Below are 13159 nucleotides of genomic sequence, written 5' to 3'. Positions count from 1 at the left end.
TCCCAAGCATTCATATAGTTTTGAGACTCAAATTCATTGTATATGCTAACCCTAGATACAGCCTTAACACACTCCCCTAATACAATCATCCCTCTCTAACAAACAGTAAATACATTTGGAAAACTACAGGGAAAATGTCATATTCAGTGATAAACTTTGCTCAAAGTCCGTTCTCTCTCTAAAGCAGTCTTTGAATGTATCTCATTCACGCATACATTAGACACAAATCAGCATCGCCCAAAACATGGAACAAAGATAGCAAGTCAACTACGAAAATGCAAATCACAACATGAAAATTCTTTGGATTTCATTAATGCGATTGGACTGAAAAGTTGATCCTCTATCACATCCAGTTAATGTCTATGAGATCAACAACCTAATCAACCTTAGATAGCTAATTTAATGGAGTGCAGACATTACGAGAGCACAATACCAAAACTAACACCAATAGAAAATTGCAGCAGAACCATAACCATCACAAGTAGAAGTAGCTTCACAAAAAATAAAAAGAAATTACTAAACATGAGGATTATTGGGGCAACCAGACCTTATCCATTGAATTCCTCAACTTCATAAAAATTTTAAAAAACGAAAAAACAAAATCTTGCATGTAGAGTGTCGGCGAATTAAATCACCTGAATGTTGACAGAAAGCTTACAAATATCAATCTCCCCCAAACACTTTTTCCCGAGTGGTTGTTCTCACGGATAGTAACCGGTGAATGTAAATCCCCTTCCCACAATCTCACCAGCACAAAACCATGCAAAGCACTCCAGCCCGAACAGCGCAGCAATACCAGCGTCCTCAACCTTCAGCTCATGCCTGTTCTTCCACATATTCTTGACGTAATCAAGTTCCTTCCAGAATGACTCATAACGGCCAGGAATACTGCAAGGAGTAATCATGTCAGATAAAAGATGAGGAGCAAACACATACATTCAAAGCAAAGTCACGCCAGTCATTTTACTATGAAGATTTTGAGGAAAATATAATATATATATATACATATATTTGTGCTTCCAGCGGTGCCGTAAGTATAACCTAGACTCGGGATATGGCTGTTGGGTGCGGTTGCATATCTAGAGGTCAAACCTATCAAACCTTGTATTTAAGGGTACTCAAACTCTGGGAAAAAATGATCATATATATATTTTAATCTATTATGTGAGATAAAATAGTTACATAGTACCAAATAGGCATTTTACTCATTTTACAACAATACATCCACATCATGATAATGTTAAAATACAAATATAAAATAAGTGTCCGATTTTTTTGATCAAATATAAAGTGTCCGATGAAAAGGTATTGGACATATATCCCACACCTTTGTCCAAGTATCATGTGTCTAACACGAATATTTGATTTAGTTTGAAGTGTCCAAGTAACATGAAGTATAACAAGTGCCAATGGATAAGCTAACAGGTACGAGACAACATTCTGTTGACTAGCTGAAAATGCAGCCTCAAAGAATGGAGTGAAGATGATAAACCAAAACCTTTCCCAACAATCAAATTTCATGTAAAGCAGCTAAAAACATTTATTTTCTTCACATCTTTCTATTTCTATTTTTATTTTGAGGGCAAATTACACTAATAGTCTTTGTAGTTTGAGACTTGTGTCACTTTGGTCTATGACCTTTTAATTGTGATATATTTGATCCTAAATTTTGAATCTCATTCTAATTAAAGACAATTGAAGACGCCGTTTCCTTTGAAAACAGAAAATCCTCAGTTTCAAGTGCAAAGTCATTAATTTGATAAAATATAAACTACTTTGATAAAAATAAATGTCAAAAAGACATTTTTGAATTTTCAAAAATTATTTCTACCCATCAAAGATAGAATTATATAAATATAATAAATCTTTTACATTTTTTAATTTTTTTTATCAAATTAATTTTTAATGTGTTAGGATGATAATCATGCAATGGGTGGTTGCTTTTGTTGATGTTTTTGGATCATTATCATGTAATATATAGTTGTTTTTGTTGTTAACAAATATTTTCGGATGGTTATCATGTAATGGATAATTATTTGGTTTTTAATATATAATTGATATGTTTAATATATGAAATGTTTTTAATTTTGGATTTTTAATTTAATAAATTGGTTTAATAATGATATCAAAGTTGTCACCATGTTTGATTTGAGTTTTTAAGACTATTTTTAGAATTTGTTTTTTTTTAAAAAATAGAAACTAATTCAACAAAAATAAATATCAAAAAAAAATTAATTGATAGGGCCGCGTGGAGAAGAATGATTCATATAGCCGACCCCATTTGATGAGACTTAAGGCTTGGTTTGGTTTGGTTTCGTTTGGTTTATTTATACCCTCCCAAAAGATAAAATTATATAAAAATGACGTGTTTTCTAATTTTTTCACCAATTTAACTTTTAGTTTGTCAGAAAAAATTTCTGAAAATAAATTCTACAAATCAAACTAAATACAACTTTATAACCAAGAAAGCGCTAGCATTATTCATTAAAAAAAAAAGACCATTTCATTTCAAACAACATTCAAGTTAACCAACAAAAAATAAGTTGTATGACGACTTTGCCCTTGAAATGGCAAATTTTCCATTGTCAATGATTGTCCTTATTTGAAACGAGATTCAAAATTCAAGATCAAATATGTCACAATTGAAAGGTTAGGAACCAAAGTGACACAGATCCCAAACTACAGGGACTGTTATTGTAATTCGCCCTTATTTTTATTTCAAATTTTTTCTGTGGTTTTATTTATCTTTCTTTCTTTCCTGCTGCTCGTCCACCAGCAGAGCGCAGGTTACATCTCACAAAATATAACAGATTCTGTCTCATATAATTTGTATTTAGAACTATTTTATTACATTCTAGCTAGGTCTATCTAAAATGTAAAAATCTTCAACCAACATAATTTGCACAAAGTGGCCACTCTCAATGGCAATTCCAACAGCCAATCACAACCTATGAAGCATGGACACGGCAAAATGGAAGCCGTGGCGGTGTCAGATACGGAGACACGCCGAGGACACGTACGGGACACGCTATTTGGCGTGTCCCTTTAATTATTTTATTTTTTTGGCATGGGACGTGTCGGGGACACGGCGGCACATAGCAAGAGGACATGGCAAGGGGAACAAAACAGAAAACCCTAATTCGAAGAAAGAGGAGAAGAAGAGCGCTAAATAAAAAATCAGAAGAAGATAAAGAGAGAAGAGAAGTGCGAATCTGTTCATCTCCATCTCGATCTCCATCTCGATCTCCATCGATCTCTATCTCCAGTTGATCTTTCATCACTTCTTAACCTGGTACGTCTCTATTCCCTCTCTTCTCTGGCTTGTCTCTCTCTCTTCTCCCTTGTCTGGCTCGCCTCGCCTCGCCTCATTTCTCTCTCTCTCTCTCGGCTTCTTTCATCCTTTCGTCTGCCTCTCTTTTTTCTCCCCCCCCTCTCTCTCTCTCTTTCTCTCAAACTGAAATGTTTCGTTGACTCAAAAGATAATATAATATACTATATATATATTAATAGTTATTATATAACATATAAATAATATATAATGCATATTATAAGATAATATATATATACATCTTAATAAATAAAAAAAAAACACATGTAGGTAAAATAAAATAAAAAAATTAATTAAAGTACATTATTTAAAAAATATAATAAATAAATAAAATAATTAATGCGTATTAAAATAAAAATATTTATAAAAATATTAAAAAAATTGCCATGTCCCCTGCCCCTGCCGTGTCCTGATTTTTTAGAAATTATCGTGTCCTGTGTCCGTGTTCGTGTCCCTGTTCATATGCGTGTCCGTGATTCATAGACCACAACAAGTTGCATTCTAACAATTTCATTTAGAGGCTCATAATTTCCATTTCACTTGGAACTTATTTCGTCCCATTTTCTTTTCCATTCTCTTGTCTGTTTCATTGGAGAACAAGCCTCTTCAAGGACCATTGTTCTAGCCTAGGTAAGATCCTAGCTTCCAACTTAGATGCATTTGTGATGTTCTTAATCAAAATCCAAATCCTACTCTAGGATCCAGATCAGATAAATTGATAGAAGGCATTGCAACCCGAACCAACTCCATCCTCATATGAGGTCAATTTAAAGGTTCTTAACATAGTACCTTTAGTCTATCATTGAATGTTTGACAGAGTCACCAACTAGGTCTTGTTCTTTGCTTACTCGATAGAACTCTCATAAATTTTCTTAGCATGCAAGAACTGAAACTAAAAATAATAGTTATTTCTTAATATATGTAGAAGACTCTCAAGTACGATGCCAATAATCTAAGCACTCATCAAGGTCATGCTTGTTCAATTCATTACCATTCATTTCAACACGCTCCAAAATGTTAATTCTTTAAACGCAATGTTTCCAACCAATTTTGGCTCCAATCATTTCCTATTGGTTGTAATTTAGAACAAAGGACAATTTTCAAAGAAGTCACTTGAATACTATAATATAAAAATCCGATTGTCTCAATCAAAGGAACAATCAAAAGTTTGCAGTGCAATTCCCACAGCACACACACATAATTGCCCAAAAATTTTAATTTCTTCACAATCTGCTCGCCAAGCATCTCCACTGAATGATGCCCAAAGTGTACGAAGTAATAATTACAGGACAGGACAACCCATAAACAAAAAAGTGAAGCTTAAGGTGATCTTCATACTGACATATCAACAATTTCTGCAGCTCATCATGTCAACCTCAGCAAAATCCACATATCCTAGAAGAGGCAGCTGATCTAAATCATGCTATGATGGAAACAGGCTATTGATTCATACTTATACATATACAATATGAAGAGGCCTCATGCAAGCAAATTTTTGGGCTTCTTGGTGGACCCAAATCCAGCCAACCACCCTCCTTACTAATCTATTTATTTTATTCCAATACTAAAACTCAACAAGTATCGAGGGCATGAACTCCAGAATTTGAGTTTTTTTTTTTTTTTTTCAAATGCAACTTTTTTCACAGACCATGTATTATATGATAACATGATTATTCCTACTTCAGCAGGCAATGTGGAACCCAATATAATTAGCAATAATGTAACAATTATTGCAGATGAATGAGGAGTCATGTAACTCCAAGAGAAAAATTCACAACTTAAAGTTATACTATAAGCATCAAAATATCAGCAGTCACTTGTATAGAATCATTACAAAAGAATTTAAAACCATAGACAATATAGAGTCATTACACAAAAATTTGAAACCATAAACACCCAATAACTACCAGACCAATAAGTTAGAAAAATCCGTAGCCTCAAATCAACTCAACAATTTGTTAATCAGCTCAAAAACACTCATGCGGTGTTTGCATTCTCCAGATTTAAATGGCAATATAATTCAATGATCTACTAAATAATAGCTAATGATTAAGAATTACCATAATGGAAACAATAATCAAAATTAAAATTTCAAGGTTTCATGAATTAACAAACTAATTCTATATCATCAGCCCTGTATTGCCAATTCCCAAATGATGCTCTCTCACCTTAAAATCCATCAGAAACCAAGTGAATCCTTTAAAACTAGATAAACAGTAGTAGTAAAATAACACTCATATTTACATATACATGAAAAAAATCTAACTGCTAATATAGGTGCTGTGATTGCACGGTCTAATGAAGATTGAAGATTGAAGAATGATATTATGTAGAAATGATTTTTTATTCATCAAGAAGTTAGGGAATATGATCTTATAATTGAAAGCAAAGGCATATAAATGACAACCAAACCTATTTGATAAATCAGGTAATCAACCAAACAATAACTCAGTAGAACATAAAACTCAAGTACCAAGTCAACAAAGGTACGTGGGTATAACCTAGCAAGACGAGTGTATAACAATTGCTTGGCCAATAGGTCACATTTCTCCACGGTGGGTGGCTCCTGAATGTACTGCTTGTTCTGCTCCATCATCTGCCTGTAGTATGCAGTTCCATGCTTCGCCAAAAATTGTGAAGCTTGACCTGCCTTGGATTGCAATTGGTGCAACTTTGATGCCATCAGTGCCCCAAATCACACCTATATATGGTTAATTAATCCATCAAAAGATTAGTGCGGCATTTACAAAACAAGCAACCATATACAAACTGTTGAGTCATTTCCAGCAAAATATAGTTGTAATCTAAGAAGCACGGAGATGGATACAAGTGCGGATACGGAACACGACGATTTAAAAAAAAAAGAGACACAGATACAGCGGAGACACGGCAATAAAATATGTTTTCATATCGTTTTATTTGCTATCTAGATTAATATTACATCCACAAACAATCAATATTAACAAAAACTAACTGTAATTCTATATTTTAAAAAAATTTAAATTAACACTTACAGTTATATCTTTTTCTATGGATAACCTATTAAGTATTTAAATATACGAAAAAAAAATAAACATTCAACATTCATCAAAAATAGTAAATAAAATGAGAGAAAAGACAATTTGGCATGTCTATAGTGTGTCCCCGAAGTGTCTCGGTGTATCCCCTGAAAATATATTAATTAAACTATAAGAACAGTACAAATGTCCTCCTTTTAGAGGAGATGGAAGTGACGTTGGGAGGGTCAAAACATACGGGTTCATGAATAAAGTGATATTCATTAACAATTGAGCGAAACTTGGTATAATTAACCCAAACTTTAATCACCTGGTTCACAATCCACATGCAGAAAACACCACATTTTCACTGATTAAGCAGTAGACAACTACATCTATTCTAATTTTGTAAAAGCCCTCAATCTATTTCATCTAAAAACCCAAAAATGAATATTTTCCAGTAGTGCTTAGAAACTGAGACAATCAATCATCAATCAACAAAACAAAAACAAATAACACGAGCATCAACAAATCAAAACCCAACCGCTTACGGATCACCACTACAGCAATCCATCAAAAACAAACACAAACCAACATCGATTGAGATGAAAGAAACACGAGATCTGAGAAGAAGGAAAAAAAACCACTAATCGAAACCCTAATCTGGAAAAGCAGTGAAGCTACGGAGAATCAGAGTGAATATGAAGCTGAATTTACCTTCTCTGTGTGTGAGGTCTCAGAAAGTCGAGAGAATGAGATCGTTGTCGCTTTGCTGCTCTGATCTCACACTGGCTGGTTTTGACTTGGGGCAATTTCGGTAATAAGATTTTACACTTTCTTTGGGAGTGGCTGAGTGGGCAAGGGCCTTGTTAGTATAGCCCATATGGCCCAACTTTTGGTAATTGATGGACGGCCCAATTTTAGAACTCAGGCCCAACTCCCCGGCCCATCTACAACTAAAACAGTGGAGGCAAAAAATAAATAAAATTTAATTACATTAAGATCAATTAACTGTTAACGAATATCATTTTATCTTCTTATTTATAAACTCGTGCATATTGATCTTTCAACTATGAAAATCGTACAAATATACACTTTTTTGAGGTGGTTTAGAGGGGTGAAAGTGATACATTTTTATAGTTGAAAAAATCAAAATGTGCAGATTCATAAATGAAAGCGTAAAGTAATATTCTTTGATAATTGAGGCAGTTGTGGTGTAAATATTAATAATAAATAAATAAAAAGGAGTAAATATTAATAATAAATAAATAAAAAGGAGTAATGTTACGATCCCATAAATTTATTATTATTATTTTTTTTTTCAGAATTTCATCAAGAAACATCTCAACTTGTGGTCAAGATTTATTCAACTTATAAACCCAACAATATACTAATTAAATTCCAATTATTTTTGCAATCAAGTATAAGGTTACTGAGTTCGTGCTGATCATTGATTTAGTCCAATAGCAGATTCTTTAGGACCAAGGCATCAATTTCAATTTCGATTGGTGTGAGTTTACAGTCTAAAACTAGTTTGAAACCATCTCTTAGAGCCCAAATTTCAAGGGTTAGGTTGGGCACTCTTCCAATGTTGCAATAGAAACCCGCAATTCAATTGCCATCGTTGTCTTTGAAACTGGCTTAAGATCGTAATCTTACACCAATTGAAATCGAAATTGATGCCTTAGTCCTGAAGACTCTACTGTTGGACTAGGGTAGAAGATTTTCTTTGACTGCCCTCTCCACCTAGTTATATTTTTAAGGGGTTGTTTGGGATGATCTAAATAAGTGTACTTTTTGTCTTTTTACAAAAAGATGTACAGAAAAGTAGAGAGGTGATGTGATGAAAAAAAATAAAAAAATAGATTATTTTGATGTTGTCAAACTTGGCCTAAATCTCGTCTGGATGATGCCAAGAGAACTTTGTACTACTAATTTCTTAAAATTTTATTTACCAAAAAAAAAAATTCCCAACCACATGTTTTTGTTCTAGGCTAATTCTGGGACCTATATTTTTGGGTTCCTAGCTTTTTGGAAAAAGATTGAGCACAATGACAACTTATCAGGTGATATTACTATCTAATAACATATGAGTGGGTTCAGCAATTGGTTTTTTAAGTAAATTTTTTTGTTCATTTGTTTTTGTCTTTAATAAACCTCTTTTTTTTTTTATAAGAAAAATAGAAGCTTTTATTTTTAGGTCCTACTAGCCTATATGTAGCTGAAATGCAAAAATAAATAAATAAATAAAAAGTTTACTAAAGTAAAAAAAAAAATTGAAAATTAATTTATTTGTCTTTTTTTTTTTTTTATCTTTAGCGAACACTTTAGTAATTGAATTATGTTTGATCAAGAATTTAAACATAAGTAGTGAGGTTTACAATATATATATATAGTTTTTTTATTGGTTGGTCAATGATGACATGGTATTTCCATTACACTAATGGTAAGTTTGAGAAGTTTAAAAATTAATTAAAAGGTTAAAAAGACATCAAAAAAGTTAAAAAGTTAAAGAATTTTACAAAAAAGTTAAAAGATTCTATTTTTATTTTATTTTATTTTATTTATTTATTTGTAAAAAATTAAAAAATTTTCCTAACATATTAATTTTTTTTATTTCATATTTTAACTAAAAAATTAAAAAATTATTAAAATAATTTATTCTCAAACCAACTCTAATTCCTCCGAGATTAGTCCAAGTTGTCTATCATACTAGAGCCCAAAAAATTTGGTGGAAGTAGCTTATAAAATCTTGGCTAAGCTATTATCAAATAGGCTAAAGAAGGTATTACTAGAGGTGATCAGTGAAGTGCAAACAACTTTTATGAATATCTTTGATGGTATTATGATTCAAATGAAGTAGTTGATTGGTGGAAGATGACAAAGAAAAAAGGAGTTATATTGAAGCTGTACTTTGAGAAGGCTTGTGATTCAGTTAATTGGGAGTACTTATTCTCCATGATATCTAGCTTTGGATTAGATGGTTGGGTTGGATGATGACTTGTGTTACAAGATTATCTGTATTTGTTAATGGATCCCTTACTGATGAGTTTAGTCCAATGAAAGGATTAAGACGAGGTGATTCCCTATCCCAATTTCTTCAACATTGTAGTAGAAGGGCTTAATATGCTGCTTGAAAGAGCAAAACAATCAGGTATAATCAAAGGTGTTGTTATAGGTACAACAGGACTGAGATTGTCACATCTGCAATTCGCAGATGATACAATTATATTTTGTGAAGCAGCAGAGAAGGAGATTACAAATGTTAAAAGAATCCTAAGATGTTTTGAAGTAATATCTGGCTTAAAGACAAATTTTCATAAGAGTGTGGCATGTGAAATGGGGATAAGTGAAGAAGTCACTTAGATTTTTGCAAGTCATTTAAATTGCTTGTGTCAGCAGCTGCCTGTCAAATATTTGAGATTATCACTTGGGGCAAATCCTAGAAGAAGAAAGACATGGTAACCTGTGGTGGACAAAATCAAGACAAAGCTGGCAACGTAGAAAAGGAGACTGCTCTCTTTTGCAGGTAGGTTGACATTAATCAAATATGTGTTGTTTAGTTTACCTTGTTATGATATGTCTATATTCAAAATTCCTAAGAGAATGGCTAAAGAAGTTGATAAGATTCAGGCTACCTTTTTATGGGGTAGTTCATAATTGAAAAGAAAGGTGCATCTGGTCAACTGGAAGGACATTACAAAGAGGAAAGAGCAAGGAGGTCTAGGCATTGGTTTGACTAAGGAAACAAATCACTATCTGCTAACAAAGTGGTGGTAGAGGTATGGTATTGAAGATGAAGCATTGTGGAATTACTTATCAAAAAAAAAAAAAAAAGCATTGTGGAAAAAAGTAATTATAAGCAAATATGGAGCAGTGGGGGCAGGTGGTTACCAGATATGGAAGCAAGTGGTAAGGAGTCATATGTATGGAAAGATATATTGGTTATTGCTAGCTCTAACCCTAATCTGTTTAGCTTCTTTGTGTCTAATACAAAGATTGTGATTGGGAATGGGTGTAGAATTAGCTTTTGGTTGGATAAGTGCTTGATGGATGTGGTTCTAAATGAGGAGCTTCCCAGATTGTTCAGACTTTCAACTACAAAAGAAGGAACTGTATGCCCATTTTCCAGGAGGGAACCAAAAAATATGAATCATGTACTCCTGTTATGCCTTGAGATCTGGAAGGCATGGTCAAGATTACTACATTAGTAGGAAATTCAATGGGTGTCACTTGCAACTGTCGCAGGATTAATTAGCTGGTGGTTAGGAACCAAATTTAGAAAACTATTACCCAAGCTTGGAAACTTGTACCCTTGGCCATGTTGTGGTCAATGTAGAAATTAAGAAATGAGTGTGCATTCAAGGCTTGTCAACCTAATATGGTGGAGTTAGTTGAAATTGTGAAGGTAAGGGTGCCACTTTAGGCTAAGTCTAATCTGAAGGATATGCATTATTTAGTGCATGAATTAGTAGAGTGTTTGAGCCAAGTTAGGCATTGTCTAGCAGGGGGTGGCTAAATTGAAAGATAGGGTGTTTTTTTCTCGATGTGGCTGGGCTAATACTTCTTCTTTTTTTCCTTTTCTTTGTGTTGGTTTCTCACAAACTTGAGTAGGTGCTATCATATTGTTTAGTTTTTGTAATTGACAATCCCATTGGACAAAACTCCATTCAATTGTATTTTTATTTGCTCTATTATATCTGTGAGGTTATGAGAGTTTAAGTGCAAATCCAACTTGAGTTATGCCTATGTAGAGAGTTTGTGCTAATATTCTGTAACTTGACTTAAGCATTCTTGTTTGCCACTTCGCTGACTAAGCACGGGGATCGAGCTAAGAAGAAGTCAAAGTTGTTGACCGCTAGAGCGGTCATTTGTGCCGCTCGAGCTGTGAAGTGGTTCATCTAGTATCTCTGCCTACATTCTAAACTTCTAGGAGACAAGTTTTACCGGTAGATGTTGTGCTTGAGCTGTTGGCCTATATGTGAACACTGCCTTTAGTCACACTGCTCGAGCGGTCGTCACGACTCTGTTTAGTATAAAGTGTGCCGTTTTCTCATTTTAGGTTGAACCTATCCAAATTCTCAAAGAGAAGTAAAAGTACAAAGTGTTCTATATTGGAGGGTGGCTTTATATGAGTTTTTAGAAAAGGTGATTGATTGATCAACAAATTACGTATTGACAAACATCAAGGTTGTTTTTGTTCTTTTATTCATAAAGAGAGAGGGGTGTTCTTCGGTGGATTTCGAGGAATTTGGGCCTAAAGCTTTAGTGGATTCCGGAGTGGCTCGTTGTCGTGGATTCGTCATCGACGTTGTGAATTCAATGTTTGGCAAAGCAATTCTAAGGTGAAGACGACGGTGGTGGAAGAGGCATATCGGGTTTGGTTCAATTTGGGCATGGATTCGCTAGATAATTAAGGGTTTTTGTGTGTAATTCTTTTCTATCGTCTTAATAGATTGTTTTGTAGCTTTGACCCATGATTTTTTTTATCATAATTAGAGGAGTCCAATTGTAGTTTTTTTTTTCACGTTAAATCATAATGTCGATTTGTTATTGTTTGTTTGATTGTAATTGTTTTTCATTGTTTAAAATTAAATCATAATCACAAATCAATATCTCGTGAAATTTTTAGAAATCTCACATATGATTGGGTGTGCTCCTCAGTGCCTACCTAGTTCGAATCATTGGGTCTACTATAATGTTTTTTGCACTTTTCCCTCTCTTTCTATTGATGTAATTCCTTTGTTATTATTAGCTATTCATTAATAAAGATTATTTTTTTGTTGATAAAAAAAAAATGTTGTATCAAATTATGAATGAACCTTAAATGTCCTTGTATCCTAAAATCTTACCATGAATAAATTATATATCAACAACCGTAAGTGCTTTTAGATAAAAACATAATGAAGAAATTTTAGAACAAAAAATCGTTGACTACTCTTAAAACATAAAAGAGAATCTCTTTATCATTAATTATGTATTGATATTAATGTATGATTCAACGAATATATATGATCTAACAATTATAACTATCAGCATGGCGTCTCTCATGAATCACCGGTAATGGGAGAAAATGATTAAGAATGGTACGATGAACCACCTATGGGAGATGGGGATGACTTTTACGACCAACTCTCAACAACAGACCTGGACGACCTCGTAGACAGAATGTATGGGTAAAATGAAAAAAAAAAGAAAAAAAAAGGGGTCCCACTACAAGACTCCTATAAGATTTTAAAAAATATTCTAATATATTTTAATGGTTCCACGATTTTGACTCTTTAAATTTTGCAAATCCTTCAAGAACCCGCCTAGAAGCATCACTCCATGGGTCAGCATCAATAATTGGCGCTCCAGCAGAAAAAGACAAAATCCGTAGAAGATAAAGCTTCTCCTCGAATATCAGAAAAATGCACGCTAAGAAAAGACAAAAAAGATTTTGTAGATATTTTGTGTCTGTAATTATTTGAGTCTATCAGTGATAAGGATTTTCCTTCACTCACTACTTTAATAAAGTATAGATAACTCCTACCCTGCTTTATTAAAGAAAAGCTGTGAAAATCTTTATACGTGTCTTGTAATAAATTATAGTGTCAAAATTTTGTCAAAAAAGGAGGATTGAATGATATGCGATGGGGCCCAAAGCAATACCCGATATCATTATCCTAATCCTTTATTGATAAAATTTATCTATGTCTAGAATAGTGATTGAGTTAAGCGTAGAAAGTTTGCATAAAGTTGCATATAAATGTATACATATATAGTTTTGTCCTTATTCAATTTTCAAAAAAGCCTAAGTATAGGCTAGCCTAGGTTTTGACCCCTTAGGATAATT

The 13159-nt window shown here is 33.3% G+C and overlaps 1 protein-coding gene across 2 annotated transcripts; it reads right to left on the bottom strand.

Annotated features, from left to right (window-relative positions):
* Positions 1-290: 290 nt before the first annotated feature.
* On the bottom strand, positions 291-7168 carry LOC114312764 (Mitochondrial ATP synthase subunit G protein). 2 transcript variants are annotated; one of them, XM_028259062.2, is made up of 3 exons: positions 7042-7168; positions 5830-6029; positions 291-888 (listed from the first exon to the last, which is right to left on the bottom strand). In XM_028259062.2, the coding sequence occupies exons 2-3, from the start codon at positions 6009-6011 to the stop codon at positions 702-704; spliced, it is 369 nt and encodes a 122-aa protein (XP_028114863.1). In that variant the 5' UTR covers positions 6012-6029; positions 7042-7168; the 3' UTR covers positions 291-701. The 2 variants fall into 2 exon arrangements, with proteins under 2 accessions (XP_028114863.1, XP_082758964.1); XM_082902838.1 differs by having other exon boundaries at positions 6656-7050.
* Positions 7169-13159: the final 5991 nt, after the last annotated feature.

The sequence above is a fragment of the Camellia sinensis genome, chromosome 13 (assembly GCF_055761805.1).
Source record: "Camellia sinensis isolate YWXY chromosome 13, ASM5576180v1, whole genome shotgun sequence".
Taxonomy (NCBI): domain Eukaryota; kingdom Viridiplantae; phylum Streptophyta; class Magnoliopsida; order Ericales; family Theaceae; genus Camellia; species Camellia sinensis.
This window is presented reverse-complemented; position numbering and strand designations above follow the sequence as displayed.

Bases quoted from the DNA above. Each gene is read 5' to 3' on its own strand.
- LOC114312764 (XM_028259062.2), bottom strand. From the start codon at position 6,011: ATGGCATCAAAGTTGCACCAATTGCAATCCAAGGCAGGTCAAGCTTCA. The intron at 889-5,829 runs GTTATACCCACG...TACTCCTTGCAG, and splicing joins TTATACACTCGTCTTGCTAG to TATTCCTGGCCGTTATGAGT.